Source organism: Strix uralensis, chromosome 1, assembly GCF_047716275.1.
Source record: "Strix uralensis isolate ZFMK-TIS-50842 chromosome 1, bStrUra1, whole genome shotgun sequence".
Lineage (NCBI taxonomy): Eukaryota > Metazoa > Chordata > Aves > Strigiformes > Strigidae > Strix > Strix uralensis.
The window spans coordinates 117,052,872-117,064,956 of NC_133972.1; the positions used below are offsets into that span (position 1 = coordinate 117,052,872).

Consider the following 12,085-nt stretch of genomic DNA (forward strand, 5'->3'; position numbering starts at 1 on the left):
CTGAATAAAGCTTCTGCAGGCAGGAATTTGGGTTTAAAACTGGTAGTCCAAGATTACACCTGAAAAAAATGATAGCATCAAAAGATCTTTTAACATAGATATTTTATTTCCAGGCCCCAAGTCAGCAGAATACTTAGATACAGTGCCTGTCAAGGGGCCTTAAATTAAACTCTTGTTGAGCAGGAGACTCATTGGTCAGTACTAACTGTCTGTTGGCAGATGAAGTCATCTCTATCCAGGCCATGTAACAACTACATTTATGTTAAGTGTAAAAAACAATAGAGTGAAGAGATAACCTATTCACTTCCTTTCAGTGTGATTTCTCCTCATCTAAGATATCAAATCAGATGCTTATGAACATAATATGGTAAAGGGCAAAATTTATCAGAATACGGAAACATATTTTTTACTCTTTTCTACAGCACTATGGGTAAACATGGAGCAGCAGCACAATCAGCAGCATCTTAGAGTTCAGTGCTGCTGTCCTTAAATAATGTCAGCTGAAATGAAGGAATAAATGAACAACTACAGGTTAAAAATAAGAGAGCTGCTTCATGTGTGAATATTCAGGATCACTCTGGATATCCGCTGTGAAATCCCGCTGAGAAACAACAAAAGCTACTTTATTCTGACAACTGGCTTACTATAAAAAAAATGTTGAAAATGTACTCAAACTCTGTATGTATGTGGTGTATGTTTGGGAGAGGGAAATTTGGGTGGTGGTGACAGAAGATTTCTTCTGAAAGCCCTCAGCATTATAAAACTGGTGCCAGGTTAACTCAGATTTTAGGATGGTTATTTATCCTCTCCACCTGAAACTCAGCATCACACTCCTGAAATTCCACACTTGAATGAAAGCTGAAAATAGCTTATGACCATCTTCACTTCCATAACCTAAGCTGTTGTTGATGGTTAGTGGAGAACAAAAGCCTTTTCCGACAGGTAGCTGCAAGCACTACGCCAGGGGCATCACTCAGGTAAGGCAGAGGCTAGTGGTCAGAACATGCAAGTTTTACCACTTTTGCTAGATGCAGACCTGCGATATTTGGGAAGCCCTCTGCCTGGCAGGAAACTGCCGTAATACCAGAGTTCACTTATGTAATATGTTATTGCAGTGCAGGAATCATTGTACTTCTTGCAATGATATCAAACCAAAGCCACGCTAATTGCTCCATTGTCACAGCTCTCCTTGTATTTATTGATGCGGTTTTCCTCCACTAAAGTTCCCTTGCTGGTCTGCTGGGCTTTCTGTCAGTATCTGCAAAGGCTAAAGTTTACAGTGTTGGAGGATGCAGAATGGCCGCAAAATAAGTCTAATGAATCCCTAACAAAGTTCAGCACTGTGGGAGGCCGAGGCAGAATCATCTGGCAGGGCAGAGACATGCCCAGCAGCTTTGCTTTCCTGGGACTGGGTTTCTCCAAAGCAGGGGAAGGCAGGTGCTCTGGAGCCAGCCCCCCTACAGTCCCCTACACCCCCACCGGCAGCCAGAGCCCCTTCAGACCCTGCCTGGGCTGGGGCACCTCTGAGTTACACGCTGCTGTCACGCTCCTCACTTGGCCAACAGTTCCTGTTGAGGAACAGTGTGTGCTTGTGAATTTGTGTCTGCGTGTGAGAGACAGACCGAGACAGAGAGAGGAAAATCAGGCTATGCCAGCAGGTCCAATCCCTGCGTGGGAAAAAACCTTACCATCCTCAGGTACAGTATAATGCGCGTATTCAGGAAAGTAATCTTCGATTTTTGATTTCCCTGCCAAGACTTTTTCAGCCAGCATGTCCTGTTTATTCAAGAACAAAATGATAGAAATGGTCCGTAACCACCTGTCAAAAACAAACCAAATGTTTGTGTTATCTCTGACACGTTAATCAAGGAAAAGGTATCACTTCAACAGAAAATTTACTAATATCCCTGCCTGGACAGAGAGCGAAGTAGTGTGGAACATGCTTCAGCAGAAAAAAAGGTGACCTAAATTACTGTTTCAATTGGGTTGCACCTGTGCTGGTGGGTGTATTTATAGGATCTGTAAATACATTTATAAAAACTGCAGTAGGCATTGCTGAAGGAAGCAGTCTTCAAATATTGTTTTCTAATTTATCCTTACGATATCAAGTTGGTAAAATGATGGAATTTCCTAAAAGCACCGCAGTCCAAAACCAGACATTAGTGTCTACTTTGGTTGTGCTGAAGCAAGAGAAAAAGGCTAGAAAGCTGCCTTCTCTCAGACTGCTTTGACTTAACTACTGTTCATCCACACAGATATCCCGTCTTTTAGGGTGGCCTGTATGACAGCTGGTGAATCAAAAGAAAAGAATCTCTTTTCTTCCACAATTAATACCTAGCCATCACTGTGACGATGTGCCTTTGGGACTCGCACTTAACATTTTTCCTCACTCTACAGACTTCAATCACTTCTCAGTGCAGAGCAACCTCATAGGTATGTGCTGGAAACCTCATTACCTTATTTTGTGTATTGTTTTTACTTATTCTCTATCAGGAACCTGTTCAGATTGCTATTTGGTTACATATCTATGATTTACATGCACTGTGGCAGAATGGCAATTTAATGGCAGTTACAATTAGACTAGATTTGAAATATCATCCCACAAGGCAGAGAAACGGTGCGCTCTCAGAGACGAGTCTTACGAGAGCGGCTGCCCACGCGGGTACTGGGTGCAGCGCCAGTCAGTGAATTGAAGGCAACGCCAACAGCTAGCTGCTCCTGCTGCTGCATCTGAGGAGGAGCCGAAATGTAATTTGGAGGATGCTCGCAGCCTCGGCCAAGCAGCACAGTGACGCCAAAAAGGGGTCTCCCCAGCTTCCCTCGTGGCAGCTGGCTCGGGGAGCTCACCCTTTCCCAGCTGTCCCCACGTCCTGCATCATTTTGGCAGCAGCAGCAAAATGCAGCGTGCACTGTCCCTGCAGCATGGCCCCACCGGGACACCGCGGGGGCACCCCACGACCTGGCCCTACCTGGACATTTTCTGAATAAGCAATCTGAGCACACAGTAAGGCGAGTCCTGTTTTGTAAGGAGTTGAACTGTAGCTAAATTGGGGAGGGTGGGTGAGAAATGAGGTATGTTTTACCTATTATTCCAGATACTTTTGAAAAGGTCCAGGGATTCCCGTAGTCTGTTTGTGTTGTTGTCTTCCCTTATTACCATGTTGTAGCTGCTGCAAGCCACAACAAAGATGATAGCTGTGACGTCTGGGCAGAGCACATAAAAGAAATAAAGGAGAGAGAAAAGAACATCTCCGTTATCCCAGGACACACACCCTGGGGTAACACTGACATTACTCCCCAAACTGCCAAAAATACCCAAAGAAAATTATCTGTAACACTGGACTCTTGTATTAGTGACACACTATGTGTGAATATGAATACTAAGCTGCTCACACCTCAGAGAATAAGTTCAAAATAAAAATGTGGAATGTTTTTACTTACCATTAAAGCATTGTATCCATTTTCTTCTCTCATCTCTCTGGCCACCTACATCAAACATGCTGTTAAAAAGCCATAGGATGTTATATCACTTATGTGCACTAGGAAAGTCACACGAAGCATGCAGCACGAGGGTTCAGTTTAAAAATCTGACAGCCCCAAGGACAGCTGCAGTGAAATACCGCCCGAAGGGGAGAGAGATCTGCTGATGCCGTGCTGCATATCAAGAGCTCTGCTGATGCCGCACTGCACGTCAGAGAGCTGCACAGCTCCACCTGCCCCGCTCTGCCAGGAGAAGGTTACTGAACCCATAAAACGAGAAATATACTCTCTTCCAGGGTAAGTGTTGGCCCACAGAAGTGCATGTGGCAGGTTAGGTTGGATGTACTGTAACTGTAGGGTAAGTACAGGTTTCGGCATATTTTGAAGGGTGGTGGGGAGAGTGCATCTCTGTAAGGAGGAGGACATGGGGGCAGCTCTGCCCCATCAGTGCTGCCACCCTTTTGGATGAGAACCAGTGAGAAGAGGCAGCCTGATGGCAGGTGTTTTACAGAGACATAGTGTAAAACTTTGACAAACACAGAGCTTGCAGCCCTCTGGAAGAAGGGAGACATATAACTCTCCTTGTCCCACTGTAAAAAGTCTGACTCATGGCAGGATTCCCACTAACTTCTGTGAGATCTTATCCCCAAAAGTATTTTATGAGTTTATAGTAATATGCCAATGAGCCAGTTAGTAAAAACAGCCACAGACAACCCCACAATAAAGCATCACTAATACACATAACTAATATCAGCTCTTTTTGCAAAGTATGAGGCAATTTTACCAGGATCTATGGAAAGAGAGCTAAAAAACCAAACCAAACCAAAAATCGCAACAACTCTCACCCTAAACCTACTATATCAAGCATACATGAGCACAGACATCTGAAGTAAGTTATTAAGAATTAATATGGTATTCATAAATTATTACTAATAGACTTACTGGAAATTTACTTTATCTACTTGAAATCTTGTTTCAAAAATCCCTGATGTCAACACTCTGCATCTTAATAGGTCCTGGAAATGAGAGCACAGAAGCTGATTAGCAAGGTTTTTTTCTAACCTCATTTTGTTTTTAAAGTCTTCAATGTTCCATTTAATTAAAGTTCAATCAGACTTGTTGGTAAACCTGCATTTGTCCATACCGACACAGTGGATATACACAGACATCATCTCTGCATTTGGTTTGTGCACAATCAGAAAGCAGAAGACCCTATATACATTCTCCTTACTGCCCACTGAAACCTGTTATTGATGGCCATACAATTTTGTATGTGACGTGGATAATGAATTCTGAAGTTACATAAAACTAAGAAAAATGTTATTCATGTTGTAAAGTCAAGTATTCAAATGTTAGAAAACTCCAGATTTACAGTTGCCCAGGCAACCTTAATTCTGCCTTCTTTTGTACTGAATGAGACAGGAATCCTATTGAAATAATAGCTTGTGCCTGAGTAATTAAAGCTCTATTACAGAGCACAGGGGAACAGAATTTAGGTTGTACGTAAATCTGGCATTTCTTTCTTATTTTTCAAACTAGCAATACTTTACAAGTTAAATAACATTCTTTTAATAATTAAAAAAATAATAATTTCCTAGATTCTCAAAGGAAATAGGCAAAAGCAATTTACGATGCATACCTCAGGCAAATAGCTCACCATGTGCTATCGTCATCACCAGCAGCGTTTTTAACCTTGACTATCCAGCACTGCTGCTCGGGCAGTGGGTGCAGGACAAAATCGGAGGCTGGAGAAAGCTGCCAGCTGCCTGCAGGGGATGAACCCCACTGTGCAGCCACCTCCCAGTGCGGCCGCCTGCCTGGGGAGTGCTCCATTCCTGGGGCAAGGGAAGGGCCGCTTGGGCTAGCTTAGCTCTCCTTGCCACGAAGCGGCTGGGAAAGTGGGGAGGGAAGGAGGCAGTCGGTGGTGCAGAGTCCAAGCACAGGTTGCCTTTTTCCCCTACCCTACCATCTACTGCTTCAAGTACTCTGGTAGCTGGCAAACCTCAGCTGCTTTCACAGCTGCAAGAACTCAGCTGAAGGCCACTTATTTAACTGTTTTGGTTATTATATGTTGTTGTCATTTTCTGACATTTATTTGTTACTGGACTCAGTCATTATTTTGAGATGGTTCAAACAAAATTAAAGGAAGTAAGAGAAAAAAGGAAAATGGTGATTTTTACCAGTTAATTCAGTGGGACAACTGATATAGGACTAACAACAGGATGAAAAGCTAAAAGCAAAAGAGAATCCCTCCTTTAGAGCAAAAGTTTTCCGCCTGCCAAATACCACAGGCCCCTCCTGATCTTTGAAGACACAGGACATTTCTTCCCAAAGGAAATATCAGGAAAAATTTCTAGATGATGAATGACTGCTCCAGGTAGAGAAAAGCCTCCCAGGAACAAACAGGCCAACACTAACGTAAATAATGAAAGCAAAAATGAGGCTTTGCTTCATTGACTTCTCTCTCCAGCTGAGAGGTATCAATGCTAAAATCAGTCCATGAGGTCTTGATGGAGTAAATCCCAGTGCTACTGCTTTGGTCTGAAAATGTCTTGAGGGCTTTAATAATTGATCCTATATTGGGTTGACTACAAGTTTCACCTTATAATACAATGCATACTACCTCTTACTGCCTTCTATTTCAGGATACGGTCAGAGTAATTGGACAGGCTTGTGGTTATAGACCTGAACTAGGTCTGAAGGAACAGGCTGTGCTCCGCATACTTCCTTGTATGTTCTCTGGCAAGTCACTTCATTTCTCTGAATTTCAGTCCCTGGTTGCACGATGAGATTTGGCAACTGTATTTTTTTAAGGGCATCCACCCGTTATACACCTGTCATGGTTAGACTGAATTATCCAGTTCAGGGATTCTCTTCTGCCACCTGTATTTGCAGCTTATGACGTGGCCCACAAGCTTGGCTGAGACTATTAGATGACAGTGGGATACCTGCACTGAAAAATAACAATCTCAGAATACATTTACCGAAGAGACATCCTGCCCAGGGAAACCACACAGCCTGAGCTGAGGGAAGGCAGCTGAAGCCATGCACCATGGTGAAGCCCTTTCTTACTTCAAGGCCTTAACTTCCCTGAATGCATTTGTCATTAGAGCACTCTATCAAGATGTATCACGATATCTGGGAAAACAGTGTACTGTCCTGCAAATAAGGCTTAAACAGAAACTATCCTGCCCATAGGAGATGCACACAGGCTGGAAAGAAGGTGTCTGCAAACCCTCAGAGAAGACCACGAGGTCTGTTGCTGCTGCTGGTACTCTCCCCTGAATTTGGACACTAGATCTACTGCAGGCTTCTGCCTCTGAAGGACCCATCTGATGGACATGGGAAGCCTCCCTCTGGGTTTCCATCACCTCCACCACTGAAATAAAACACTGCTTCTGTGCAGCGAAGGCTGGTGAGGGAAATCGTAGGCTTTTACACTTACATTTTCTGTTCCCTTCGCTTTGTTTGTGGAACACAGAATGGAAAGCAAGAAGAAATAACAGATGTATTACAGAGATCACCGACCTACATATACTAACAGTAAAAGACAAGCTTGCACCACCAAAAAGCCTCTTCTTCTTTAATATCCATTACTTAAACTCCCAGACTGTACTTTGATATTAAATGGTATGCCCCTATTTCAGCTGCTGTTGGAACTAAAATAAATTACAAAAAGAATTCATACAAATGGGCGTCTTGGTTCAGACCCTACCCCATTAGTTATACTAACCTGATCTGTGGGTGTGTAGTCATCCATGCTGACGCTGTCAATTCTTTCTAAAAAGCTAGAAGAAAAGTAAACATGCACTTAGAGATGTAAAATACTGTCTAGTCTAATACTTTTCAGTACCTTTTCTGGTTTAGACTCCCTCTGCAAAGTAAAACACAAGTCCAATGGTAAAGCTACGAGCCCCATGATTTACTTACTTAGATTGACTGAAGTTATATCTTCTGAACTTTTTACCCAGACTTTGTTTCAATACAGCACTTCTACACTTACCGTTATGCAATACCCTCAAGCGGTCCAAATGCAGTTAAATGTTATAATTCTGTGAGCTCCACTAAAAAATACTAAGACTAACCATGTGTCACAACATTATATGGTTGTTTAGACATAAAAAAAGTGTTTGGGGTTTAAAAAAGAAAATGGGGTGAAGGGTTGCCTTTATTTAGCATAATGCTAATCTATCATAATGTTATGTTAATTATGGTCTCAGTAATGCTAGCAGAAATGCTTGTTAATATACACAAATAGCTCTGGATATTGACATGCTGCCCTGGACCACTGCAACTAAAGCAGAAGAAGTGGAAAGCAAAACTGACATGAAGTGGAGGTTAACCAGTCTGACTCTTTATGTCGCCAAAATTCAGTGAGATGTATAAGGTGAAACAAAAACTTACAACTGCAGGAAAGGGCAAGAGAAAAGGGAAGCAGAACAACTGCAGGAAAGGGCAAGAGAAAAGGGAAGCAGAAAAAAAGGGGGGAACCACATTCTCCAATTATTTAAAAAATCGTTTCAAGCTTCATTTCTTTCCTAGAACATGTTAGAAAGGCAGTATTAAGGACATAAAAATGTGATTTTATATGTATAGCTAAACAGGCAGGTTCGTCTCTCTCATCCATTTCTTAGATTTCCTGTGAGCCCAGCTGGCTCATTTTACCCAGACTGCCCGTATGACTTAGAAGTTTTCCTGAATTGTTATTTGGTATTTGGCAGTGACTATCTCACCGGTTGACTCATCCCGCTACAATATTATCAAGATTTCTTGATAATATTTCTTTATCAAGTGGCAAGTTTTTCCCAATTTTACTTGGGTGTGCGTGTAGAATCTACTTAATTGCAGTGGGAAAGACAAAAAAACAGTGAACTCTTGACTTGCAATGTGACTCACTGTTAACACAGGGGTCACACACACTGACCAGTTGAAAAAAATACCCCCCTAAAAGCCTGTTTGTAATTCTCATAGCACTTTCCCACGGATATGAACTGAAAGGAAGAGAAATACGCTGCGTAATTTACTTACACTATTTTTCCTTTTTGAACTTCCATTGTTATAACAGGGAAACAAAATGCAGTATCTACAGTTAGAATACCAAGTTTTTCTTTCTGGATGATCAAGGTGTGACGGCTAAGTATATTGTTTAAAAAAATCACTGTTTAGCACAATACAATGGGTGCCTGATAACAAAACTATACTGAACAAACTCTAAAGAAAAATCACCTTTTTACAAAACCTCCTCCCCCACCAAAAGTCACCAAAACATATAGAGATATAAAAGAACATCTTTATAGTTGGCTACAGTCACCATGACAAAGCAGCAGAATTCAGACTGAACCTTTTGGTCAGATGATTTTCATCACCTTGAGAATATTGATTAAACAAAGTTCAACTTCAGTTACCCCCGCAGTTAATGCAGACACTGGCACAGAGCAATGTATTTTTAACTGGTGCACCTATCATTAACACAACTCTCATCTCACGCTTGCAGCACACAAGATGAAAAAAGAAGGCAAAAAGGCCCAAACCAAAAATGCCTCCAAGCTAAATCTCTTCCTAAATACAAAATAATTTTCCTTAACATAGCTGTTCAGGCAGCACTCCTGTATTTCCAAGTCTGTTTCAAAGTGTTCTTTCCAGTTTCTTAACAGTTTGATCCGACGGGCCTGCAACTTTTCATCAGTGTAAAACATTATCAGAGGGGTAAATCCAGGTGTCTCAGCACAGTAAGGTGGCAGTGCCAGCAGGTTAAAGAAGCCTGAAGAAAATGGGCATGAGCCTGAGGGAGAGCAAGCAAACTGCTGTGGGCAGCACAATCGCTTGCACAGCTTGGGATCAATAAATACAACAGAAGTCAAAGGAGTAAATGCTCCTCAACTACAGCTGACACAAAAAGGGCTCTGGTTAAGAGTGTGGACAGAAGTGAGTATTTGTGCACAAATACAACTCCATTACAAACCTCAAAAGACAGTGTGAATTGGTGGTTTTCTTGCAGAAGCATTCCTTCTGGAGCCTATGTATAAATCAGAGACAATACATCTTGTCTCCCCAATACCAAGGTCATGTTGGAAGACTTTATCCAGAATGATTAGACATGGTATTTAGTACCAATTTGCATCTCTCTCACCTATACAACAAGCACTTCAGGAAGGTTATTGGTTGTTAGCATTTGCATTTTCCAAACAGGCAAATTATGGTAAAGCAGCAGAGGAGTGAGTAACACAGAATTACACTACAAATAATCCACGGCAGGGTTGGGAATGAGGTAAGTCTCCTAATTAGATGTCCTATGTATCAGCCCAAGTCATCTTCCATTTTGGAATTGTCAGCCTCCTCCCTGTAAAAGGATCCATTTCAAATACTCTAAACTGCAACACTGCAGTTAGGAGAGAGTGAGCTCTGACAAATATCATGTGCTTAAAAAATATCATGTGCTTAAAAAATATCACTTGACATAGCAGCTGTAATGTTTTATGCTTGTAAGGTTGCTGGCCACAGGTTATCTATACTAAAATAAAGGCACTGATTTACAAGGTTTTACCTGCCACCTCGCTGTATCAAGCTCCTATGATATCACTAGCATCCAATAAATCAACATGCAACTACTATTAGGATTTGGCTAAATTTTGTAGCTTTATAGAAAATTAACCTTTTTGGTGTGTGATGGTCAGCCCTCCTAAGATTTCTTTTGCAACTACATTAAACATTCACTGAGATTTCTAGACACTGAAACACAATAAAGCTGTATTTTTACTTTTTTGAAGGAAAATCAGTTCTTGAATATCCTTCAGATAAGCTCCTTGTTCGGCTAATTAGCACATTATAAAAAAATAGCTCTGACAGGCAAATGTACACAGTAGGTACAAGTAGTGGGTTCCAGATGAGATAAGGAGTCAGTACTGCCTCATTACTAAATACGCTAATTTCATTCTCATTACTGTATTTAAATGGGAAAACTGGAATCACGTTTCTAAATTGCTTTCTAAAGAATGTTAATTTCTACTAATCCTAAATGCCTCTAATAATTATGTTCTGACATAATATACATTCTTTTATACATATACATATATATACACACCAGCAAATTTTAAATCTACCTGACTAAACTTTCAATTTAAAGTGCTTAAAGTATGAAGATAACTCCCAACTGTGGCAACGCCCATGTCTCCACTCTAAGAATCAGTGTGAGTAAAACACAGTAACAGAAAAATGAGCAAAAATGGACACCAGTATCACTTATTCTCTCTTTTTAGATCTTGTTTTTTTCAGCACAGGGATAGAATTATTTTCAGAGAATTATGCCTTTTTAAAATACTGACATGTCTTCTATTTATGCAGCTTCTATAGAAACCCATACTCAGGATTTATGTTAATTCTGCAGTGACTGCTTTGCATGCATGTGCAATGAACTTTAAACTCATGCACTCAACTGTGAATAAAACTATAACATATGATATAATATCTATATTTCTATGTCACAATTGTGGCTTTATTTATAAAAGATTCAGTCTGGTAATTAGTATGACATTTAAGTTCTTAATTTTACGGTAGGGTGTTTTATATTTCCTTACATTGAATGGCAGAAACTATTTTTTTTTTTGAATAAATTAGGCAAGATATTGGAAGGGAGGTCTTCACTGCTCTGTTTGGAAATGCAGTGGTTTGGTTTGCCAACAAATTAAAGCAAAGAAAAATGGACAGATAAAGCTAAAAAAAAAACCACAATCACGAGCTACTGACATTATTATATCTATTATTAAGCTGATCTGTAGTTTTATAAATATCTACAGTGAGTTTCCTAGGAAACTCAGCTGACACTTAGTTTGACAAGCAATCTCTAAATTTTATATTATGCAAGCTGTGAACACCAAAGTACAGGTTTTAGATGTGCCTGCCAGTGCATGTGGGAACTATCAATAAGCATTATTCTCTTTAAAAACCATGGAAATTTGAGCAGCAGTAGCAGCTATATAAGAATTTCTGAAAAAGGGATTCATAAATGCACAAATAAAGAGGAGGTAATAGTACATGAAAATCCTTTTCTCACTGGGTGAATCACTACGCGGCTCTGTATAGATATTTCAACCCCACAAACAAAAACACAATTAAAAGAAAAATCATGTTTTGAGAATAATACAATAGACACAAAACACATGCTATATTTGTAAGTGTATTTTGACATCTAAAGAATTGGGAAAATGAACTGCTAAACCGTAGATCAATACAACAAACTACACATTTTAATAAAGCTTCGTCTACTTCAACCATTTTTTATGCTCTCACCCCAACATTTCAAAGGCCTCGTATCAAAAAGTTGCTGTGGAAAACAAGAAATCAAACCCATTTTTTCTTTAAAAGAAAAAGGTAACGTGGCAAATCTTTAAGGCTGTAGATTTAACTTCTCAGAGAGAAGAATCTACAAGTAAGTTGTCAGGGTCAGCAAACCTTTACATTTCTGATGGACCATTAAGAGCTTTGCAAACTCCTCAGCCAGGCTGAAAAACCAGCAGAAGCACCATAATATGAAACCATCCTGGACTAGGAGTTTGAATTCCACCCTCTTTGGATTGCAGTAAGTCACAGGTGAGGCAGACATTTCACA

At 40.5% G+C, this 12,085-nt stretch overlaps 1 protein-coding gene across 2 annotated transcripts in view; it reads right to left on the minus strand.

The window, feature by feature from the left end:
- Positions 1 to 12,085, minus strand: part of GNAL (G protein subunit alpha L) — a 192,516-nt gene that overhangs the window by 5,986 nt on the left and 174,445 nt on the right. For both annotated transcript variants that reach the window (XM_074878106.1, XM_074878117.1), the window contains exons 6-10: positions 7,214 to 7,268; positions 4,423 to 4,496; positions 3,442 to 3,500; positions 3,084 to 3,204; positions 1,689 to 1,819 (exon numbers count right to left, since the gene is read on the minus strand). In XM_074878106.1, coding sequence (XP_074734207.1) covers positions 1,689 to 1,819; positions 3,084 to 3,204; positions 3,442 to 3,500; positions 4,423 to 4,496; positions 7,214 to 7,268 — 440 coding nt within the window. The remainder of the gene's footprint in view (positions 1 to 1,688; positions 1,820 to 3,083; positions 3,205 to 3,441; positions 3,501 to 4,422; positions 4,497 to 7,213; positions 7,269 to 12,085) is intronic.